The sequence below is a fragment of the Neovison vison genome, chromosome 4 (assembly GCF_020171115.1).
Source record: "Neovison vison isolate M4711 chromosome 4, ASM_NN_V1, whole genome shotgun sequence".
Classification (NCBI taxonomy): Eukaryota; Metazoa; Chordata; class Mammalia; order Carnivora; family Mustelidae; genus Neogale; species Neogale vison.
In genome coordinates, this window is record NC_058094.1 from 127,105,389 (window position 1) to 127,128,084 (window position 22,696).

The 22,696-nt window shown below is 45.4% G+C and overlaps 1 protein-coding gene across 2 annotated transcripts in view; it reads right to left on the reverse strand.

Moving 5' to 3' along the window:
- GLI3 (GLI family zinc finger 3) overlaps positions 1-22,696 on the reverse strand; it is a 263,470-nt gene that overhangs the window by 74,635 nt on the left and 166,139 nt on the right. For both annotated transcript variants that reach the window (XM_044245664.1, XM_044245663.1), the window contains exons 5-7: positions 10,544-10,746; positions 7,823-7,969; positions 2,510-2,711 (exon numbers count right to left, since the gene is read on the reverse strand). In XM_044245664.1, coding sequence (XP_044101599.1) covers positions 2,510-2,711; positions 7,823-7,969; positions 10,544-10,746 — 552 coding nt within the window. The remainder of the gene's footprint in view (positions 1-2,509; positions 2,712-7,822; positions 7,970-10,543; positions 10,747-22,696) is intronic.

The window sequence follows — 22,696 nt, forward strand, 5'->3', positions numbered from 1 at the left end:
CAGGCAAATGTTGCCAATGATAATTATTCTAGTCATAGTGTTATATGCCACGCAGATGTCATTCAGAGCTATCTGCATTACTTATGTGCATTCAAAGCTACCTCTGGTCCTAACACACACCAGGTGAATATTGGAGAGTGAGAGGTCAGGCTGCCAGAGAGAAGAGAGAGTGGAAAGGACCCAAAGGAAGAACAGGAGTGCACAGTGGCTGGGCCCATGACTATGGATGCAAACCTCTTCTTCCAGCTCTAATGAGAATGGCAGGGTCTGTGGGAGCTTGGAGGCAGGGGGAAATGATCAACCCCAGTCAGGATCCAGTACTAGGTCACCTGGGCGGAGGTGAGCAGATCAAGAAGGCAGGAGAAGGGGGGGGGGCGGGTAAGAATTAAGACAGACAACGTTGCGACCATCTGTACCATGAGGCTGTGACGTACTGGAGAATGTCAAGCTAGGTGGGTAGAAAGCCAGAGGGGGGAAAATTAGGGAGAAGCGAGAGAAATCAATGCTCACCAGTGATTCTGTGTGAATAGAATTCTGTGCGAACATTATCTTGTGAATATCCTGGTGTACCGTATTTCTACTACTTTGATGCTATGAATTCTAGTCCAGCCACATGATCGTTACATAATCTGAGCAAAGCGAGCTGTGGTCATTGGCAGCCTGCACGATGTATCTGTGGATGGCAGGAACAGCCAGGCCACAGTTCCAAGATGGGCACCCTTCCTCAGAGCCTGAGGTGATCACAGGGGTCGCACGGCTGGGCCGTGCTACTCGGGTCCCAGATGGGCCATTCCAGGGCCAGCGCTCCCAGGACTTGGCCCCCGGCTGGGGTCTTCATCCTGGCACTGTGCACGCACACCGGCTTTGATAAAGTGTGTCCTATCCTACACGAGCTGTCTCGTCTTTTGCTTGCAAGTGTGAAACCTGGACTTGGGAGAGCCGACAGGCAAGGACAGCTTGCAGAGGCGGTTGCAAAGCTGAAATCTGACTACAGATGTGCCCAGCTCCAAAGCCTCCACTGGTGACGAAGTTGGCTAGCCCTGAAGACACCCCAGGACTCCCCTCTATGTCCTGACGATGGTCACGTCAGCCGCATTTTTGCTTTGCTCCGTGTCTACCCTTTAATGACCATATTGAAAGACCAAAGAAAAGCAGAAGAAAATGATTTCACATCAACCTAGGGCTTACGATATTTAAACATTAACTTGTGTGCTGAAGAGGATTGCTGGTAATTGAACAAGCAAAGGATTACAGGTGTAATTGAGAACATTATGGAAAAAATGGAGGTACGCACCATTTCTAGTAAATACGCGTGTCACTACCGCTAACACTGTTTTCCCCCAGATGGTTGGGGTCTCCCTAATGTGTATGTCCATTGTGGGGCACCCCTCAACGAAGAACTAAAACTACTGTCCACTTAGAGAAACATACCAGTAACAAAACCCTCACTTACTCAAAGCAAGGAATTTTTGCCTTTGCCTTTAAGGCAAGGAATCACCCACGGTTTGCAAAACTCCAGTTCAAAAAGATCGCTAGGAACTGAACTCTTAATTTATGGGAAGAAAAACTTAGGGGAAGGGATAAGCGAAGTCGACAAGCAGGGTTCCCTAATTAATGAACTAGGACAGGATCTAATTTGATGCCTGAAACAACCATTTGGTAACTAGCACGAGACAGTAAGTGATTAGCTGATAAAAGCAGCCTAAACACACCTAAAATTCCTCACTTGGCTTACTTTCGTTCCCCACTTATTGACATCAGCCCACGTTTGATCATTAGTGGCGAGAAATATTTTATGGTAAGCGTGTTCACAGAAGCCTGCGTTTGTACCTTCCCATGCAGGAGCAGACAGAAAGCATTTCACCAAAGGAAGTGTCAGAATGTTCTTGTCCCCCAGCAAGGGAGGATGACAAAGCAGAGTACTTTCAAATTAAGCTAAAAATGCTTAACAGGAAAACAAGGAAATCTTGGTTTGCCGCATTTCCTCTGACAGACGTGCCTTCCTATGTCATCACGTTTCTTTTCCCTTAGATTCGAAATCCTGCTGACGCCTTTTCTTTCTTCCTCAAACGCACCCCTTTCCCCTGTCGTTAACAAATGTGAATTACACCACGTCTGACTGTCTGTCTTCTGCTCTGTCCCTCCTCCCACGTGCTGCACCACCAGGGATGAATGGGTTTTCTCTCCCGAGAACTATAATGAGTAAGAGGGGTTTGGATGAAGGCTCGCCAGTCTCACTGCACAGTGGCCTCCGTCATAAGGAAATAGCTACGGACGAGCATACGGGCTACTAATTCAAGTCTGGGGGGGTGGGGGGAACACAACAACCTTTGGTCCAGACCTTGGCTCTGGAATTCAGGGCAGAGGCATCTGACTGGCATCCCGGGTCAGACCCGAGGTCGTGCCATTGTTGTCACCCTCAGAGGGCATCAGTCCCGCTAAGGCGGGCCCCTCGGGCGCTGCCCCTTTAATAAAAAGAAACACATCGCAAATTCTGGAAAATACAAACCTGATGGCGCTCGCGGACAAGTGACCATAGGAGCCGCTTGCCGACGAGCTGCTGCGGGAATTATTGAGAATCGTGACCAAGGAGTTGGGAGACGTCCTTATCATAGTCTGAAGGTCAAAGCTGTGATCGGAGAGCGGTGATATGGACAGGGTACGTTTCCGGCTGGGCCTGGCTGACAGCCTGGGGCTGGGGAATCTCGTGCCTGTTGCAGAAACAGAACAGAACCCAGTTACCTGTGGTTGGAACTCCACACCTGTGAGTCACTGCTCCGGGCCTGGCTGGAGGAAGGGACGGCTAAGAAGCCAGCAACCTGCGGTGACAAGTGCCTCTCTGCCTACTTGTGGTCTCCTGGCTACCACTGAGGAAATTAGGGAGAAATATTTATCTTCCAGGGCTTACCTCGGGGGAGCTCTGTTTATTAATGTGCAGGCAAAATGATAAATTGCTAAACAAAAGGGAAAGACTTTTATGTGTTATCCCTCTCATTTCCAGTGATTTATGAATCTGACGGCTGCTTAGATATTCCCATCATTAATTCACCACAAGCAACAAAGACAGTGGTCCCCACAGTTTACACAACACACCCCTCCCCATCCCAACACGCACCATTTTAAGGCAATGAGCCGAAGGAGGAAATGAATTAAAACACCCGGAGATTAGAAATTCAGCTTAGTGATGCTCTCATCTCCCCATGATTTTGGTAGTTATCTGATCCACATATACGTAAAGCTTTACTAAAACACTGATAAATGCATTATCTGAAATTGACGGTTCTCAATCGGGGGCAATTATGCCTCCAGGGGACATGGGACAACATCTGGAGATCATTCAGTTATCACAGTTCAGGGGGTGAGACTCCCATCGAGTGTGTAGAGGCCAGGTGTGCTGCTGAATGCCCAGCAATGCCTAGGACAGCCCCCCACGATGAAGAAGTCTCTCCCCCCCAGGAGTGCCGAGACTGAGGAACCCTGCCTCAGTTCTCTACAATCTAGAAGAATAAGTTCCAATAAACATTCCCAATCTCAGGATGTGGTTCGTTTGGAGGTGTTCCAAGGTCAGGGGTGGGGGAGGACCATGTAAGCATTATTAAGAGATTTGATGAACCTATTTTAATTCTCTGGACCTTGCTTCTCCAGTCATAATAATAGGGAATAAAGTATTTATTATTAGAAATCTCAGTCTTTATTAAGATTCCTCCACAGAAGTTCTAATCGGGAGGTTAGTAACTTACACTTCAACGCATGCCAACTTGGTACAATGTTTTTCACCTAAAGTGGTGAAAATGAAATGCCTCTTTGCCTTCAGTTTGGTAGATCCTAGAGATGTGAATTTCAGGGACCAACAATGCATATGGCCCAGAGGCCCACACTCCTGTCTCTTCTAAGGTCACATGTCCATCATCAAGTCATCAAACTACAGCTGAATGAATGAATGAGAACATAATCCTACTCCATAAGGAGCAAATGAAACATAATTCGTTTTGAGTAATAATGGAGGGCTTTTATTTGATAGTACGGGTCTACTTGCCTAAGGGGACACTACAGTTTTGTGGTACACAGAGCGCCGAAGTAGAAGGTAAGCCTTCTTTATAGGAGACAGACTAGGCACTTGATCTCTGGCAACTTCTATAGGAATACTTTCTTCATCATGGACCTTGACACAAGACAACAATCCAACATGCTTCGAGATCATGAAATGAAATCAATGGATATGAGAGAGTCTATAGGTAGTATCACAGAATAAATAGATATACTTTATCTGAAATAATCGCAAACTGGAGCTTAGGAAATAAATCTCAAAAATGGAGCTTAGGAAATTAGTACCATGTATAAAACTGGAAAACCGATTTGAAAGATGACTATGATGCCTCCTCAAATTTTTCTTTCAGACACATTCAAAATTGAGTTTCTTCATTTAGAGTAATTTCATTATGAGCCTGATTTAGGCCATGCTAGTACCAATATAACTATCCCAGCTAGATACACATCTTTTAGTGTTTAAACCACCATCTTAGTTTTATTATACAACTGCCTTACACAGAAATGTTCCACATTTACTCACTATGAGAGGCTAATTTCATCACAGATTTTTTTCTTTTTCTTTTTTTTTTTAAAAGATTTTATTTATTTTCAAGAGCGAGAGAGCACAAGCAAGCGGAGGAACAGAGGGAGAGGGAGAAGCAGGCTCCCCACTGAGCAGGGAGCCCGACACGGGGCTCGATTCCCGGAACCTGGGATCATGACCTGAGTTGAAGGCAGACGCTTAACCCACTAAGCCACTCAGGTGCCCCTAGTCTTTTAATGAAGAAATCTATTCCACTTCCAAACGACTCCAAGGACTCCAGACTTCCTGTCTACTTCCATATAACCCTCAGTGATAACCCTTCTCAATGGGTCTCAGGGATCCGTGGAGGAGTTAAGAATAGCAGGACACACTAGACATAGAGATGATGCCTGGAACACCTCTAATTTCTTAAATCATTAATTAGATAAGGTGGCCATCCGATGTTAAGAAGCAACAGAGGTCTTAGGGGTCCCTTACATCGTCCAAAGCCAGAGTCCAGAGGCCTCCCTTCATCCCTTCCAAGGAAGCCTTCCTGCTGCCCACGGCCTGGTTGGTCTGGCTCCTCTCTGTTTTTCCCTCCAGGATGGGCTCTTACATCAGTCGGTTTCCACCGATACAAATAATGAGGTTTCGGGAGCCCTCAGTTCTAGAATGTTCCTCATTGGGATTACTTGCTTTCCTGTCTTTTAAGGTAATTAATCCCAAAAGACAGAATTAGATCCATAAAGCAGACTTGCTTATTCTAACATGCAACATTTAAATACGCTGCCCTTCGGTGGCAGAAACCCAGGTATGCCCATGGTTGGCACATTTAAAAGTCAAGTGCTCATCCAACACTAGTTTCTTGCAGTTTCTGCCAACTGAGGACTCTGGAAGATCCGTTAACAATGGATGAGAGTGACCAGCTAGCTTCCAGGTAGGCTTTGCCCTGCAGGGCCACACCCAAGGTAGTGATCTATAAGAGTTTCTGCTTCTCTGTTAGAAAAGTCACCTATGATTTAAATTCTTTGCACACTCCTTATGTTATGTTTAACTAAATGCTATTTCATTTTTTTTTTTAGAAGAAAGGTAGTATTTTAAGCACTTCCCAACCCTTTAATATGCTCCTCCTAACCCCCTAATAACCAAGGAAACAGAGAAAGTCAGCGTTTTGGAATGGTGATTTGGGATCCCCTGTTGAGGGGAACAGCTAAAACACAAGGAGAACATTTTGAAGACCGCTGCAAGAGAAGTCGCCCAGTTCCTCACTGATCCTACTGTTTCCTTCTGACACATAAGACCAGCATTGTTATTGTTCCAACACAAATATCTCCAATCTGGCTTTCTGTTAATTGTTTTGTTTCTCTGTTCTAATAAGAAAATTCTGACAAAGAGAAAGGAGGTTTCTTTTTATGTGATGAATGATAGGACATCTAAATTCCTACTTAATGACAATCAATTTACCATATACTCAGGCAAATTAAAATTCCTTTAATTAGTTTTTACAAAGTAAAAGGGTAGCTTCATCCTTTATTTAGATAAAAACCGCCTTTGCCTGACTGAACACATTCTCATCAAATGTAGAAGGTAATGCAGGCCGACCTTCCAAGGATGCTCCCTTATTTTCATTCTTTATTTGCAGAGTTTTAAATAACGAATTTGCATAATAAACCTGAACTTCGTTTTTAACAATCCCTAATTGAAATGTGGTTCTGATGACTCTGAATTCTTAGCTCTTGACTCTACAAAGCCAAACAACAAAACCCCCGCAGAAGAAGGAACACGTTTCTCTTGCTTTGTGGTAATGAACTTTCCACCGGAAACCGTCGCCAGCTGGGACCCGTGTAACTCAGCGAGTTCCTTCACGGCCGTAAGAAGATGGAGGCCATAGCTCTCACTCTAAACCAGTCCCCCTCTCTCCACTCCAAACCTCAAGGCTGTGCCCAGGACACACCTTTGTCCCAGAAGAATCCAAACAGATTGTAGATGAAAAAGTACGGCCACCAGGAGAAACAAAAACCTCCCCCGGCATACGCCTTTCTCAAAGCCACATACCCTTTGTCATAGTCAAAGGGAAGAGGTTTTCACTGAGGGATCCCTCAGACAACGCTTCGCATACACTTCCTGACACCCGGCAAATGGAACTGAAAGAATGTGAATAAATAAGAACTCTTGGATGTTCTGAACCGTGATACTCGTAGGCTCATTTGTCTATGTCTAGATAAGTGACCCTAAGGCACCACCATAAGCCTTCAGGGATCCCTAAATAAGCTATATAAAAAACATCAAAGGATGCCATTATCTTCTACCATCATGCACTAACAACAGCTCTTTCTGACTTGGAAATGCTTTTTATTTTTTCTAGAGAAAAGGTCTTAGTGAAATATGATTTTTAATGTAAAGAAAACATACGAGGCAAAGTAAATCCATGGGGAAAAAAATGTACAAGCGGAGTCTAGGTTTCTTTAAAAAATTAGTTTTTAGGGATTCCTGGGTGGCTCAGTGGGTTAGGCGTCCAACTCTTGTTTCAGCTCAGGAGGTGATCTCAGGGTCTTGGGATCAAGCCCGCCCACCCCCAGTTGTGCTCAGCAGGGAGTCTGCTTGAGATTCTCTCTCCTCTGTGGCCATTCACATGCACTATCTCTCTCTAAAATATAATAGCTAAATCTTTGGGAAAAAAATCAAATTTTATTTATTTTTTATTTATTTTTTTAAAAAGATTTTATTTATTTATTTATTTGACAGAGAGAGATTACAAGTAGGCACAGAGGCAGACGGAGAGAGAGGAGGAAGCAGGCTCCCTGCTGAGCAGACAGCCTGATGCGGGACTCGATCCCAGGACCCTGAAATCATGACCTGAGCCGAAGGCAGCGGCCTAACCCACTGAGCCACCCAGGTGCCCAAAAAACCAATTTTTTTAAAGCATGAAATCGAGAAAACCAAAGAGGGCCTGGGTGAAGTATGTCCGCGTCATGAAACCCATTCCCGTATTTTTGTTCTCAGGACAATCAGGGCAGGACAGTTCTTTCGAGACCTGCCAAATCACAATTGTCTGCCTCTTCCAGTCTGTGAGTAGCCCGGAGCCCTCCACGGGAGCCCCAGGACGGCCTGATGAGTAGGAGAAGCTCCTCGGAAAACCAAAGAAAGCCGAGTACCAAATGGTCTTCCAGCTTCTCTGGTTTCAAAGGTCAGAGAATCACCTAATGGCCACGTCTCCCTCCACAGTTCAGCATCCCCCCACCACCCTCTGCCCCACCCCCGACTACTTACTGTCCATGGCGTGAACGTACTCCATGTGGATGGCCCCGGCGCCGGCACCGGCCGCAGAGGGGATGATGTCTGCGTAGGGGCTGCGCTGGCCAGCGAGCAGGGCCATCTGGTGATAGTACTCCGCGGGGCTGACCCCGGCGTGGGGGGCTGGAAGAGCACACAAGCAAAGCGGGGTGACTAGTTGGAACAGGTCAACAAAACATGTTTCTGGAGACATCCCGAAGCCCGCGGGCTGCGCAGCCCATGCCAGGAATTCCTTTTATGGCTCATGTTAGTAAAACATCGGTAACTCAGACCGTTTTTCCCACAGAAGCCTACCAGACAGCTCTTATTTGAAAAGTAAAACTGAAGAAAAGGAAGAGAAAAAAATCAAATGTATTATAAAAGGTTTGAGGCCCATTTAAAGAAAGAGCCAAGAATTCCAAATGATTAAAATGTATGTATGTTCTCCTTCCCACGTGTGCCCCCCTCCCCAAACGAAATCACTTTGTAGATGCAATCACTGTATGCCCATATTTCTTCCAGGGGTAGCTGACAACTGAGGCCACTGTGATGTCTTTCCAGACATACTTAGAATACTTCCCTCAGCTCCTGGCTGGAGAGCCCGAGTCAGCTCTACTACCTGGAGCGCCCAAGGGCTCCCGAGGGGAAGACACAGCATAGTTTTAATAACGCATGTCAGGTTGATAAGCTGCAATTTTGTGTCCCATAATTTTAAGGCTCTTTTTCCCCCCCATTTCTCATTACAAAATCAAAAAGGAAATATACCTATCAATCTGGAGCAATTTACTGGCAAGAGTCAGCTCTGTAAGAGTGGGGATAATAATGTGTTTCTACTGCCAAGTTATGTGTAAAAGCAGTGAGATATGGGAGACGTTTTGAGGGTGGTCTCCAGATTCTCCAAGATCTGGAGGTAAATCCCAGTTCCTCCTCTTACCGCTCCAAAGGGCTGTGGGTAGCAATGAATGCAGCAGTGTTCAGCACGCAGCATTCCATCGGTAAAAGTCAGTTTTACAATTATTATGTAGAAACATGGGTGTTCCAGCAATAGGGCTGCATATGTTCTCTGTGTCCACACTTTTATACATGATAAAAATATCTAGGCACAGACAGACATGCACCTCTTAGCCTACATGTGAGAGGCATCTGTGACTTGATTTTATTTGATTATTAATTAGACTCTTGAAAGGGAAGAAGAGGAAGGCAGAACAAACCAATCAAAGAATGTTTTATTCATACTCATCATCAAATACTATGGAAAACAGGTGACAAGATGTTTTAAACTCCAGGTTCCACATTCCACTGACCCAACGAAATTTTTGCAAGCCAGGCATAACTCCAAGTGTGCTGTGAGCTGGCCTCCCTTACCCACCTCTCCCTCTCTTCTCCTGTGTTCTCATTTCTCTGAACTCCAAAGTTCTCCATGGGGATGACTATTACTCCCCATTGGGGCACCAAATCCAATACTTGAGTCTGACTCTCTTACTGTTTCCTTTTTGTAATGTGAAGCTTGTCCGAATGGCACAATGAAAGAAAGAGATGAGTGGAACAGCTATTGGGGCATCGCAGCTACTACTCAAAGTAGAACTTAGTAGGGATTTACTGAGAAATCTCCCAGGGCTTCCAACCTCTCCCCACCATGCCCAGCCAGCCCCAAGAGGGGCCAGCAGAGAAAAGGTGGACAGCTCACGGTCACACCACACAGTTACCCAGACGGCGCGGTGGAGGTTCTGTGTGCTGCTGTAGAAAACTCGTAATCTCTCTTTCTAATTAATATGGCTTATACAGTTCTGGACCTTAACTCAGATTCTGGCAACTGTGGGCAAGTGAGTCTGTGCATGTGTGCATGAGATGAGAAATGCTCTTCCTGAATCAAAGGAGTGTTTTATAATTTGACAGTTATGGGATACACAGCTCTAATTAGTCTTGTGAAAAGTAATTAATTGGGAAGCTAACAGAACCAACAGGAATTTGACCCTTGAGAGCTTAAAACGAGCATCGAGTATAATAAAATTAAAGTCAAAGTTTTGTTTCTTTTCCCATCACATCCCTCTCTTCCAGGTTTCACTGGGCAGGGTCAAGGTTGGAGGACACGAGCAAATCTAGACCATCATGTTCTCGAAGACTTGCTACTCAGAGCACGGTCCACAGACCACAGCCCTGGCACACCTGGGAACTTTCCAGCGTGCAGAAATCCCAGACCCACCCCACACAGAAGGACGTTTTCTCATCATTCCCGGGTGGTCCACACACACAGTGGGATCTGAGAAGCACCGGTCTAACAGACACCTCTGCATGAACACACCTCTCAGATGTGCAGAACAGAAAAGCATTCACTGGGAGGTGGGCAGAATGGCCGTTACACCTGCATGCTGTGCGAACGGCAACCAGGACAAGAGGACACAACAGCGGATAGAAGCAAGGTGTCCAGAGTCCGTGAGTTCGGGCCTTGAGTTCCATCCCTGCCGCCCAGGAACCAGTGGGCCACATTACAAGTTACCTGGCCCGTCCCCTCACTGCTCTCCTCACCCTGTAATGGAGACAATGACCCCCTCCCCCCATGGAGGTGTCCGTAACCTTGACCTGAACCGTGCCCTTGAAGCAATCAGCCCAGTGTCTGGAACATGGGAAATGTTTTGTCAACATTAGAACCGCTCTACGCCACGTTCCAGGTGGGGTATGAAGCAGGAAGATGAATGGGTTGGCTGGGGACAGACTCACCGTCTGTGGGGCTGAGACCCCGGGCTGCCGAGATCATGGAGAGAGACGGGCTGTGAAGGGACCGGATGTAGTCCATGTAGGGGTTGATGTAGGGGTGTGGAGGGCTGAAGGGGGGCTCCGAGGCTGCAGCGGGGTTCCGATGGGGGGAGATCCTGATGAAGGGCAGGTCTGAATACGTTGGACTACTAGATAAGGCAGAAGGCCTGGGTGAAAAAGAAAAGCAGACACAGGAGGTATGGGTGAGACCAATATCTCCACAGGCAGAGGCTGTCTGTAAAGGCAAATGAGAACAATTTTACATGAATTCAAGGTGTCCTGGGGAAAAGATATCGGGCATATATGTTTCTAGTACAATGACCTTAAAATCATGGTGACAAAAGCAGGTAGACTCATACAACACAATTATCTGGGCAAAGAAAAATGAACCTCTGTGAAATTTCATGGCCCCCTGAATACAGAAAAAGAAAAGCTTGCCTTTGGCCTTCCTTGATGACAGGAAATTCTAAACCACAGGCATCTGTGTTTTAAGTAGTTCTAAAATTACGTGTTACGTTTGACCCAAACATTACTTTCACCACTGAAAACTTACCTCTTACCATCACAGTGTTGTGAGGAAGGAAGGACGGAAGGAAGGAAAGAAAGAAGGAAGGAAGGAAGGACGGATGGCAGGAAACAAGGGAAAGAAAAGAAAAAAGAAAAGAGAAAGGAAAGAAGGAAAGGAGAAAAGAAAGGAAAGGAAAGAAAGAATTACACACAGCAGAGTTGCCCATAAAGGAAGGAGGCAAACTGCAAGGTCTTTTTTTTTTTTTTTTAACTCTTTTTTTTTTTTAAGATTTTATTTATTTATTTGACAGAGAGAAATCACAAGTAGATGGAGAGGCAGGCAGAGAGAGAGAGGGAAGCAGGCTCCCTGCTGAGCAGAAAGCCCGATGCGGGACTCGATCCCAGGACCTTGAGATCATGACCTGAGCTGAAGGCAGTGGCTTAACCCACTGAGCCACCCAGGCGCCCCAAGGTCTTTAAGAAATGTGCAGTTGGGGGCACCTGGGTGTCTCAGTGGGTGAAAGCCTCTGCCTTCAGCTCAGGTCATGATCCCAGAGTCCCGGGATCAAGCCCTGCACCAGGCTCTCTGCTCAGCAGGGAGCCTGCCTCCTCCTCTCTCTCTGCCTGCCTCTCTGCCTACTTGTGACCTCTGTCAAACAAACAAATAAAATCTTAGGGAAAAAAAAAGAAATGTGCAATTGGCACTACATTATATATTCGTGCCCGAACCTTTAGGGCAGCAGTCTTGCAGTTGGGGGTAAAACCAGCTTCACAGATCCGGGGTTCACCATTCAAAAGACAACTCCTCCTCTTTGGGAGCCAGCCCTGACTGCACCCTTCCCCTGCCCCTCATCTTTCAAGTGGCACCTGGAGAGCCACGACCAGGAATTCAGTATTCCTGGGGCTACGAAGCTGGAAGAGAACGGGGCTTGATCGAGCTCCAGCCTTGGTTCTGACAAGCTGATGAAGATAAATTCGCAACACACCGTGCTGCCGCCCTAGCCTGAATGGCTCCAGGGGATTCCTTCCCCGGGGACCACCGGTTCCAGAACGCCCCCACCCCCAGCCCCCACTGCCTTGTTCTTCTCTAATAGAAAACGTGTTGTGCGAGTAATCCAGTGAACTGTCCTCATTCACGGAGGGGATGGCCACGGGAACGGGAGGCCGTGATAGAGACAGATCCACAGAGCGCGGCAAATTCCTCTTACACCACCGGCTTTCAGCGCAAAATGAAAGGGAGGAGAGATGCATTTTCTCATCACGCCTCCTGAAGCAAAGGAGCCCCCGGCCGGGGGCTGGCCTCCATCACCCGGTCAGAACACAATCCGGGGAGCAGCCGGCCCCACCAAGTGCACAGCACAGGCATGGGGATAAATGAAACCACAGATCAGATAATACATTTTCTCTCAGTAGAAAATAAGAGGTTGAAATATGGTGGGGGCAGGGGTGCTCAAGTGCTGTTTCTTACTCTTTTTCACTTTGAACTTAAAAAAAAAAAAAAAAAAAAAAGGCGAGGCAGGGCGCCTGGGTAGCTCAGTCCTTAAGCATCTGCCTCTGGCTCAGGTCATGGTCCCAGGGTCCTGGGATTGAGCCTGGCTCCTGGCTCGGCAGGAAGCCTGCTTCTCCGTCTCCCACTCCCCCTGCTTGTGTTCCCTCTCTCCCTGTGTCTCTCTCTGTGTCAAATGAATAAATAAAATCTTAAAAAAAAAAAGAAAAAAGAAGAAGAAAAGAAAAAGAGGCTTTTTATTTGTTATTCGGATGCTGCGTTTGGTGAAGTAAAATAAAACCCCAGAGTTTTCTAAATTTCCACGCGGCCAGAGTGAGCATTCACCACCTTCTGGAAACAGCTTTCTCTTTTCAAAGCAACTTGAGACTTTCCATACCCACTCAGAAATTAGTAAAATGACTTATGTCTAAATAGAAATCGGCACAGCCCATTAGCCTATACGATTTTAGTTCTTTACGGCCAGTCGGCTCTGGGCTGTGGTTCAATGCCAAGTTCCACTCACATATGTAGCTCCTTCAGAGCACAGGATGCTCCGGTTCTTTAAATCGCTTTCGAGTGGAAAGGAAAATCAATCTTTCCAGACTGATTCAAAAGTAACTACGACAAAACATAAACTTATTTGCAGACTTAGGATGAGAGACTGGCATGGCAGAAAGGTGCAAAAGCAGACATTTCCAGAAATCTGTGGGATGCTAGCTCCCCGCCAGCCTCGTCTCATGATCCACAATAGGACAGACTCAACATCGGTGAGGGCAGTGGCACATCTTACTGGGAACCTGGGAACCTGTGGTTTTTCTGAAATCCCAGAATTGACCGCGGTGGGAAGAACATTCCTAGAGGCCTAGACACTGTATTGAAGAATTATAAGCCGGGGGAAAAAACCGAGCGTCCTGAACAACATAAAAATTACTGAGGTGGGGTTGGCAGTCACCAATCCCGAAGAAACAAGGAAGCCAGCAGATAGGAGAAGCTTTCCTTCTGCCAAAGTTCCCAGGACGTCTGACAGCCCAGTCCCGCAAGAGGACTGAAGATACCCGTTCCAGGAACAGCCGTGAGTGAACAATTGGACCTGGTCACAGCATCCCTGAAGGACACCAGGGCCCCGTTCTCCCTTCCAGTCCAGGAAAAGTAACAGCAGAGAAGCTAGGCCTGTTTCCTCATGGAGGTGAAGTCAGGAACCTTCCCCCACTGTGGTGAATGTCACATCCAAGCACACACCTCCCAGAGAGAGGACACTAGGGAGCTATGGGGTCACCTGGTCCCAAACAATGGGGTAGGAGATCCCTTCAGACAGGAATGCCGACAAGAGAGCTGTAAGTTAATTAATTACCCTAAATTAACAAACCAGCTAGCACTCAAAGGCCAGTCGTCCCCAGGATACAAACAGGAACTGAAATTACAGTTGGCCTTCCAAGCCTTTCTCTGCCTTTGTAACTTCCGGCTTTCTCCCTGTTCTGTGGTCCCTGAATGTGGCACAAACCATGGAGAGAAAAAATTAACACAAGAAACAAACAGACATTCTGGGAAGACCACTGACACTTTAAACTTCACTAAGAACAGAGATTCCATGAAATTTATGTAGTAGCCAAAGAGTACAGAAATATGCCCGTGACCTTCCAAAGTAAATCATACAAACTACTGTCCGGGAAGCAGGTGCCCAAACAGCAGAGGGTTTTCAGGAGGCAGCGGACGGGAGCAGCTGATGTCCTGTCACCTCTGCGTGTTGGCCCACATGTGCCAGGACCCACACACCCCCTCGGGGATGACCGCGCTGTCCTACTGCCACCCATCTGCTCTTCCCAGGCCAGGAAGACCCCGTGAAGAGAGGGCGTGTTGTCTCCGTATTGCCCAACAGATAAATGCAGCACAGTTCCAGACAAGAAAGAACGTGGGGATCATCTCGGTATTCTCCCAGAAGACAATAAAGAAGTATAAAGTTGCATTTGTGGAGAAAATTTGACTTCAGATTATTTTTATACAAGGTCATGAAAACAGATATACAACAAAAAGAGTAGCGTATTCTTATTAGAGCATTTTTTAGCAGTATACCATGATCAACTTAAAATACAAAACCACATATTGCAGAGAGGAACTGGACTTTCTTAGAATGAAATATCATTATATAATCTGATTTGTTACTGCCTTTTCATCTATCTTATTGTGTTACTAAAATGCCAAGGTTAAAATCACAGTATTTAATCACCTGCATTACCCATTATGAGAGCATGAAAGCAGGCTTACATGCTGGATTGTTACAATTGCTTTCACATTGCTTGGGACACTGGAAATTACACATACACCTTGCTTCTTTGCACAAGGGCTCCAACTACCCGAGGACTGAAATGTTGGGGTTTTTTACATAACAAGTTTATTTTCTATTTAATTTTGTGCTTTGTCTGACGAGTAGATACTCCCCATATTCAAGAAGTGGCCTAACCGAGAACAAAGGGGAGTTATCCCTTATAATGTATTTTTAACCAACTAATTAATTATTCAATAAATGCAATTTTAATAAATCAAAATGTATAATAAAAATTAGCTCTCCATCCGGTGAAGGAAACAAATAACAAAAACGGCCACAGCGAATATGCGAGACGTGGTCAGAAATGGGCATGATCCTGGACTTCTCTTCCTCTCTTCGAGGTGAGCTTCCAGAAGCCTTGTGTGAGCCTGAATTGTACAGATGGCCGTGGGGCTACTTTCCATTCCCCCATGCAACCAGTGCGTGCCCAGGAAGACTGGTCTGTACGGCCTGACTCAGTGGGCTTACTCTCTCCCTCTGGAGTCTTGGAACAAGATGCACAGGCAGGGGGAGCTGGCAATGGACAGAAGAGTTAAGGCATTGATGTCACTATTTCTTCTTGCTGGCTGGGGCTCTACAGGTGGCATTCCAATCCCCACGGCCATGGCTGTGCAAGGTGAGCCCTGGCAGGGGTCTTCAGATTACGGATGGTCAGTGTTTTCAACTTCTGCTAGTCCCAGAGGTTCTACTGTCACTTTGGGGGCCTTTAACCTTGTCGACCCCCCCCCCAAAAAAAACAACGGCCACAGCCCAAGCCTAGAAGATGGGTCCATTTCAGATCCCGGTGCCATCATCTCTACACCTAAAGAATATTTCCCGTGAAGGTGTAATTGACTCCAATCTTCTACAAACTTACTGTGTTGGATCTCAGTTTTTTAAAAGCTATATGCGTAACTGCACTGATGAATATTTCGATGATTTGTTCGTTTGGTAGATATTTTCATGGAAGATCCACTCACTAAGAATCCCTTATGATTTCAGAACTTGGAGGAATTTCAGTAAACACAATATATGATCATTTAGTCCCTGCTTTCAAAGAACAGATAGCCAAATGGCCCGAAGGGCACATGCACACGGGTGTGTAAGAGCGAGTGTTACCTGATGCGTCAAAAGGCCCCGACAGGAGGCTTCCGTGATGCATGCTGGTTACCAAAAATATGGGACATGAACTGTGCTTCAAAATGTAGACAGGATTTGAATAGAAGAGGCCACTGAAGAGGAAGGTTCGAATATTGCTTATTGTGTACCTTGATTCAGGGTGCTGAGAACTATCTTACATATAAAATTTCAGAGCTGTGATTCATTTCTCTAACAAAGCACAAGCGAGAGTGATACTTGTTTTAACGGTAAAATGTCGTTTCCAAAGGATGTTTAAGAACGACTTTATTTTTGTTTTTTATTTATGTCTGAGAATGGAAGTTTACATCTGTAAATGGGAAAGCTGGTATTATTTTGAATGAGCACTAAAAAACCATTATTCCTTGTGGCCAAGCTCTTCGGATCTGACCAATGTCAGTATTTCAACATATTTAGACCGACACTTTTTCAGGCATGAGATGCCTCTGACAGAGTCAAATAAAAGTATATTTTGAATTACACGTTCTCCCTCAACATTAAAAGCTTTCTCTAGTATGTTTCAGCAGATTGCGTACATGTCACCAGTTACGTGCAGGGCAGATGAAAGCCATAATGGGGGATCACTGAACGTCCACAGAATGGCTGACATTAGGAAGAGGGGCAATGACAAGAGGCGATGAGGGTTTGGAGCAACAGGAACTCTCCAACCATGTGCGTACATATGAGCTGACACGACCTTTTTGGAAAACAGTTGGGCATAATGAGCTCAAGTAAACGCACACCTATGATCGGCCACTCCCTTCCTTGGTGTAGCAGCAACAGTGGTTTAAGTGCCCAAGCCTCATGGTCTCCTCAACCGTTTACAGCTGTGTTTCTCCTTCCTGTTAAAACCAGAAACAACCAAGCGTCTATCAACAGTAGAATGGGTGGGCAGGCTACTGCCCAGTAGAATGGGTGGTTTAAGTGCCCAAGCCTCATGGTCTCCTCAACCGTTTACAGCTGTGTTTCTCCTTCCTGTTAAAACCGGAAACAACCAAGCGTCTATCAACAGTAGAATGGGTGGGCAGGCACCTGGCTAGTTCCCTGGGGAGAGCCCTCAACTCTCGATCTTGGGGTTATGAGTTCGATCCCCAAGCTGGGCGTAGACAGTCCTTAAAAAGATAAAAATCTTCAAACACATGAACAGTAGAATGGGTAAATCATTCACACCACAGAACAACAAACAGCTATGAAAATGAACAAATCGCAGTGTGCAAAATCTCGTAAGCATAATGTGGACCACATTATGGTGGTCCTTAAGCCTGGTGCAAAAAGGTTCCAAAATGCTGTACAGTCCCACTTGGGTAGAGGTCAGTAACACACAAACCGAAATGGGAGCCTGGGCAGGTGGGTTAAGTATGGAAGGAGAGCTTCTGGGGTGCTGGTGTTTTATTTCTAGACTTGGGTTAGTGGTTAGAGGTTTTCACTCTGTGATAACTCAGTAGACTTTATTGAGCTGTGTGTGTAAATTTTGTGTGTTTTTCCATTTGTGCCTTATTTAAAAAAATTACCGTTTTTTGAAAAAGGATACACCCCTTCCCATGTGTCAAATATATCAGCATTCTCCACAGTGGTTTCAACCATTTCCATTAATTTCAGGTAATTAAATACATATACGTGTGTATTGTCCAAATTTGCAAATTATCGATGCTTAAAGGACACCATAAATAATAACATATTTACTGCTGTTATGCAGATAGTGCAGTGGACACACTAGTGCAAATTCAAAGTAAACTATGGGTGGTGGGTCTCTGTATGTTAATTCTGGGGGATGAAAGGTCCTGCTAAGCCAGTCAAAGGGAGAGGCCAAGTGAGCACCTCCAATCCCTGTCCGTCATCTCCTTCGGCAACTGAAATGATGCTGTACATCGGTAGATTTGTAGCATGTGAATAATACAATTGTTTGTGGTGTTTGTGGCTAAATTTGGTTTTAAATTCCCTCCTGAGACAACTGCAAAAAATAATCTGACAAAATTTACCTCCCTTCTGTACTATAAATACAATTCTATGTTAACAGGTTGAGATTCCAAGGTCCGGAAGGTAGTCAAAGAATTTAAACGAAAGGCCATTCAAAAGGCAAAGCATGGTATTATGATTGCGTCATGGGGGGCCATCGTGGGGAGCAAGGCATAGAGTACAGAGCTGTCCAATCACTCTCTTGTGCTCCTGAAACTATGGTAACATTGTGGGTCAACTATACTCAACTAAGAAAAGTAAAATAAAAAAGAAAGTCCATTCAAGTAACTACAACATGCAATGTACTGTTATAAAATGAGTTCCGAACAAACAAACATATATGGTTCATATAAACCCTTGGAGCTAAATGACCACATCCCACAGCCTGAGTCTCCTTTCCATCCCAGGTTGTGGGCTGAGAAGCCCCGTGTGCATCTGGAACACTTTTCAAACAAGCGTAGGAGAGAGAGAGTCAGTAAGGAAGGAGGGATCTCTGTTCTGAATGACAGCTGAAAAACCCGTTTCTAAATAACCAGGCATCCATTTTTAATATTTCAATTCTATGAAGGTGGAGTATTTTTAAATTCTTACGTTTGGCAGCTTCTTTGGCTGTCCTTATAGATTCCAAACATTCCATAAGAAGGTGTACTAGAGAAGTATTTACTTCAATGTGTAACAAATATGAAAAACCATCTTCTTTATCTTCTTGCCCCAATTATTATCCAGTTTGTGAGAAAAATAAGACCATTTAAAATAATGAAGATTATGCAGTTTTAGTATTATTAAAATATATAATTATATATTTTAATATGTAACTTACATGTTAGATATGAATAGACTATATATGATAGAATTAATGTAAATATAAGGACTAATGGTTAGAAGAGCTAATAGGTTGTATCTTCCTCCACAAAGTCCACAGAAACACGGCTTCAGTGAGAAACCCTCGGTGGGCTCCTAGGACACACCAAAGTCCAGCCATGATTCTTTTCCTAACAGGATACCCGGCAGATGGAGGGACCTAGAGCTGTTCCCAGTGGTCAGCTTCTGGGGCATTTCCTGGGGCCTGTTTTCTGGAAAGCTTCCCAACTGGTCTGTGGCAACACAGTGAGGGAACACGGTCCTTTTCTCCCCACCTTCCCTAACACAACATGTGTCCCTTTGAATAGTCACCTTTGCCTGTGGAAGTTCTTTCTTTCTCTGGGGGGGGGGGGCTTGTAGGGGGGTACGCAGGCCACAGGGGAGGCCAGTCCAGCCAGACCCAGCCGGGGTCCAGGAGCCATCCTGTCTCACTGCTCCAACCACACCCATCGGCCCCCCATTTGTGGGGGAGGATTTGTAATCCTCACGCACATCGAAGTAGTGAGCCCGGAGACAGATCTGGCGCTGAGAGAGCCAGACCTTTCAAAGCTGAGGGAGACAAAGTAGTGTTGAACTATTAACAAGCAGTATGCATAGAGCATTGAGCCCGGTGCCTGTCCCATGGGACGTTCTCAGCAAACCTTGGCCCCTACAACCAACACCTTCTTTGCTGCTGCTGTTACTATAGAGTTCTGGGTTGGATAAGTCCAAGGTCACCCAGCTTCCCTGGCCTCCTCGTGTACCGACTTCTTAGGACTGTACAGGGAGGGGGCTGTTCTCCCCTATTGGAAGTCAACCATCTGACACCCCTGGTATCATTTAGAAGCACCCCACCTTCCCCACCTCACCTCTTTTAACACAGCAAATAAACTACTGACTTTACTCGACCTCGGTAACATGCACAGGATTTCTTTTTTCTAAAAGCAAACTCAAGGGTATGGTGACTCTTGGTTTTGATTCAAAAATCCATTGCTGGGGGCACCTGGGTGGCTCAGTGAGTTGGGCCTCTGCCTTCGGCTTGGGTCATGGTCTCAGGGTCCTGGAATCGAGCCCCATGTCGGGCTCTCTGCTCAGCGGGGAGCCTGCTTCCCCCTCTCTCTGTGCCTGCCTCTCTGCCTACCTGTGATCTCTCTCTCTCTATGTCAAATAAATCTTAAAAAAAAAAAAAAATCCATTGCTGTGAGAAAAGAAAAAAAAAAATGGAGGGAGGGGTGTGTGTGACAGAAATTTCCAAGTGTGATTTCTCTGACACTGTTGCCAATTTTCCATTCATTCTAACAGACCTTATTTTTTGGAATCTAATGAATTACCCATTCTATCCAAGAGCAGCACTCAAAGTGGCAAAACAGTGTTCTTTTCCAAAACGAAAACACACAGCAAAATAAAAAGATACTGGAAGACAAAAGCATGGGAGACTCAGCACAGACCTAAGTCCCGCGGACTAATCGCATCTAGAAGAAGCCTGGGCCACGTTGCGTTTGCTCATTCAGCTGTCAGGTTTTCTAATAGAGTTTCCTATCAACTGTGATACCCTTTGGGGGGAACTTTTGGGTTTGAACCGTGGTACCCACCACGTGTAAAGAAAGAGGACCATAAAGTACGTACAAGAAACTCAATTCAACACTGCATTTAACCAACTCAACAAACAAGTCTGTGCTTACCTCATTTACCTGGAAATGTCAACAATTTAAGGTAAAGAAACATTTAAAAATCTCGAGAGCCCCAAGCCAGGATCTGCTATTTAAGTGAGAGGTCGCCCAGCAGGAGGCTTTAGATTGCGTGGAAATAACTAGAAAGAGGAAGTCAGGTTCCAACAGTTTAATCCTTGCTTCATGTCTTCTTGCAAGGTGGAATGGGGGAGATTCATACCTAAGACAAGGGTGCCTCTGGAGAACTGAGCCAAGAAGATGAGGCTTCTGTTTCAATTTCTATTTTGATGGGTTCCTTCAAGAACCAGTTAGAATATTCCTTCTCAGCAGCTGTCTGGCATGCTGAGCTTAGGTGGGTCCCCCAACCCAATATAAAAATACATGGTTTGGACGTTTCCCATATTCCATCACCATCAGAAATCCTCATAATTATTATTACCATTAACCACTGACTAGCGTGTTCTTGGGTTTTTCCTCTTAGGATCCTTGACTCATACTTTCCATTGTTCTTGAAATTATCCTTATTGTACAGGTAAGAGGAACACCCATCAAGGAACTATTATTAATTATCTGAATCGCTACCCTCCAGAATAAAGCCTCTAAGATTTGCTAGGGCCCTCTGGCCTAGTGAAGGTAAAATAGGGGGCCTTTTTTATTTGGCAGGCTGTTCAGACATCATAGGACTCTATTATGTGCTAAGACTTTATATCCCAGGACACTTCTCAATATTCCAGAATTTTGTCCCCTGGGAAGATATCAAACTGTTCAGAAATAAATTAAATATGGCAAAGGAATACATCTAACGTAGGAGGGAATAATTTGTCTACATTACTCAATGGAAAGGAAGCAGTAACTTCCATGTAAGGAGAGAAGGACCTCCCCAGGGCTCTGGCTCTCCTGGCTTCAGAGCCTGTGGCCCCAGGGTCCAGAGGAACACCACGGAAACACAGACAAGAACCACAAGGTCTCCCCCACGTCCCTTCTTCCCAGTGGAAGCCACTATTCTTTTTTTTTTTTTTTTAAGATTTTTTCTTTATTTATTTGACACAGACAGACAGAGATCACAAGTAGGCAGAGAGGCAGGCCGAGGGAAAGGGGGAAGGAGGCTCCCCGCTGAGCAGAGAGCCCGATGCAGGGCTCGATCCCAGGACCCTGAAATCATGACCTAAGCCGAAGGCAGAGGCTTAACCCACTGAGCCACCCAGGCACCCTGGAAGCCGCTATTCTGATGCCACGGTGGGGACAGATTGAAGGGAACAGAAACATTTAAATGATGTGCTGGAATGACCTGAGGCTGTTACCCTTTGAGAACAGGTGCCTAGGACCACATGCATCCTGCTAATGGCTACTTGGACTTTCCTTTGCTCACTGGTAAAATGGGAGAGACGATTTACCATTCCACCCTCCAGGCTTAAAAAGTCCCTTTGGCCCTACAATCCTAATTTTTCTATGATTCAAATCGCTTGTCCCCATCTGTCACCGATTTGCTCTGACATCTAATGTGATCACGTTTGTTACTTGAATAAACTTTGGTTGAAAATTTCGGGACTCCTTCCTTGAGTGTCCCACCAACGAGACCTCATTTTCTTTCCCTTCTCCCTTGTCTGGAACGGCATTTTCCATCACGGCAGCGACTAACGTCCCCTCTGGGCCACTCTGGACTTCAACTTTGATATTACTCCCAGGAGAAATGAAAGGGTCTGGTTTTATGCTGATTGGATTTGGATGGTGATTGATTAGAAAAAAGTGGGACCGCGTGGCCACGCAAAAGCCTCAGAACTGAGCCACAGCTTAAACACTAAAGAAGCTTTTTTACCAGTGAGTTCACAGCTATTAGATATTTTTATATTAACAACACTTTTCCCATCCAGGTTTGTGCATTTTATCTTTATTCTTTCAAATCCTGAAATTGCCTGGATAAGAGGGAGGGCTTATATATTATACACACACAGACACACACACACACAGACACACACACACACACACACACGTTTCTAAGAGCAGCCTGAACTTTTAGGGGAAATTGAAGAGGCTTTGTGTCAAGTACAGCTAAATCCAGCCTTTCCATATCAAACCTCTGCTAGAAAATTACTGTGCAGATGATAAGGCAGAAAGATATAATAAAAAGTGACTCTACTCAATTTACACTGCAATATTGGTATGACTGAATATTTTTCATTCAGGTGCCTGATAAAATCGCTAAACTGTATTGCAGATAA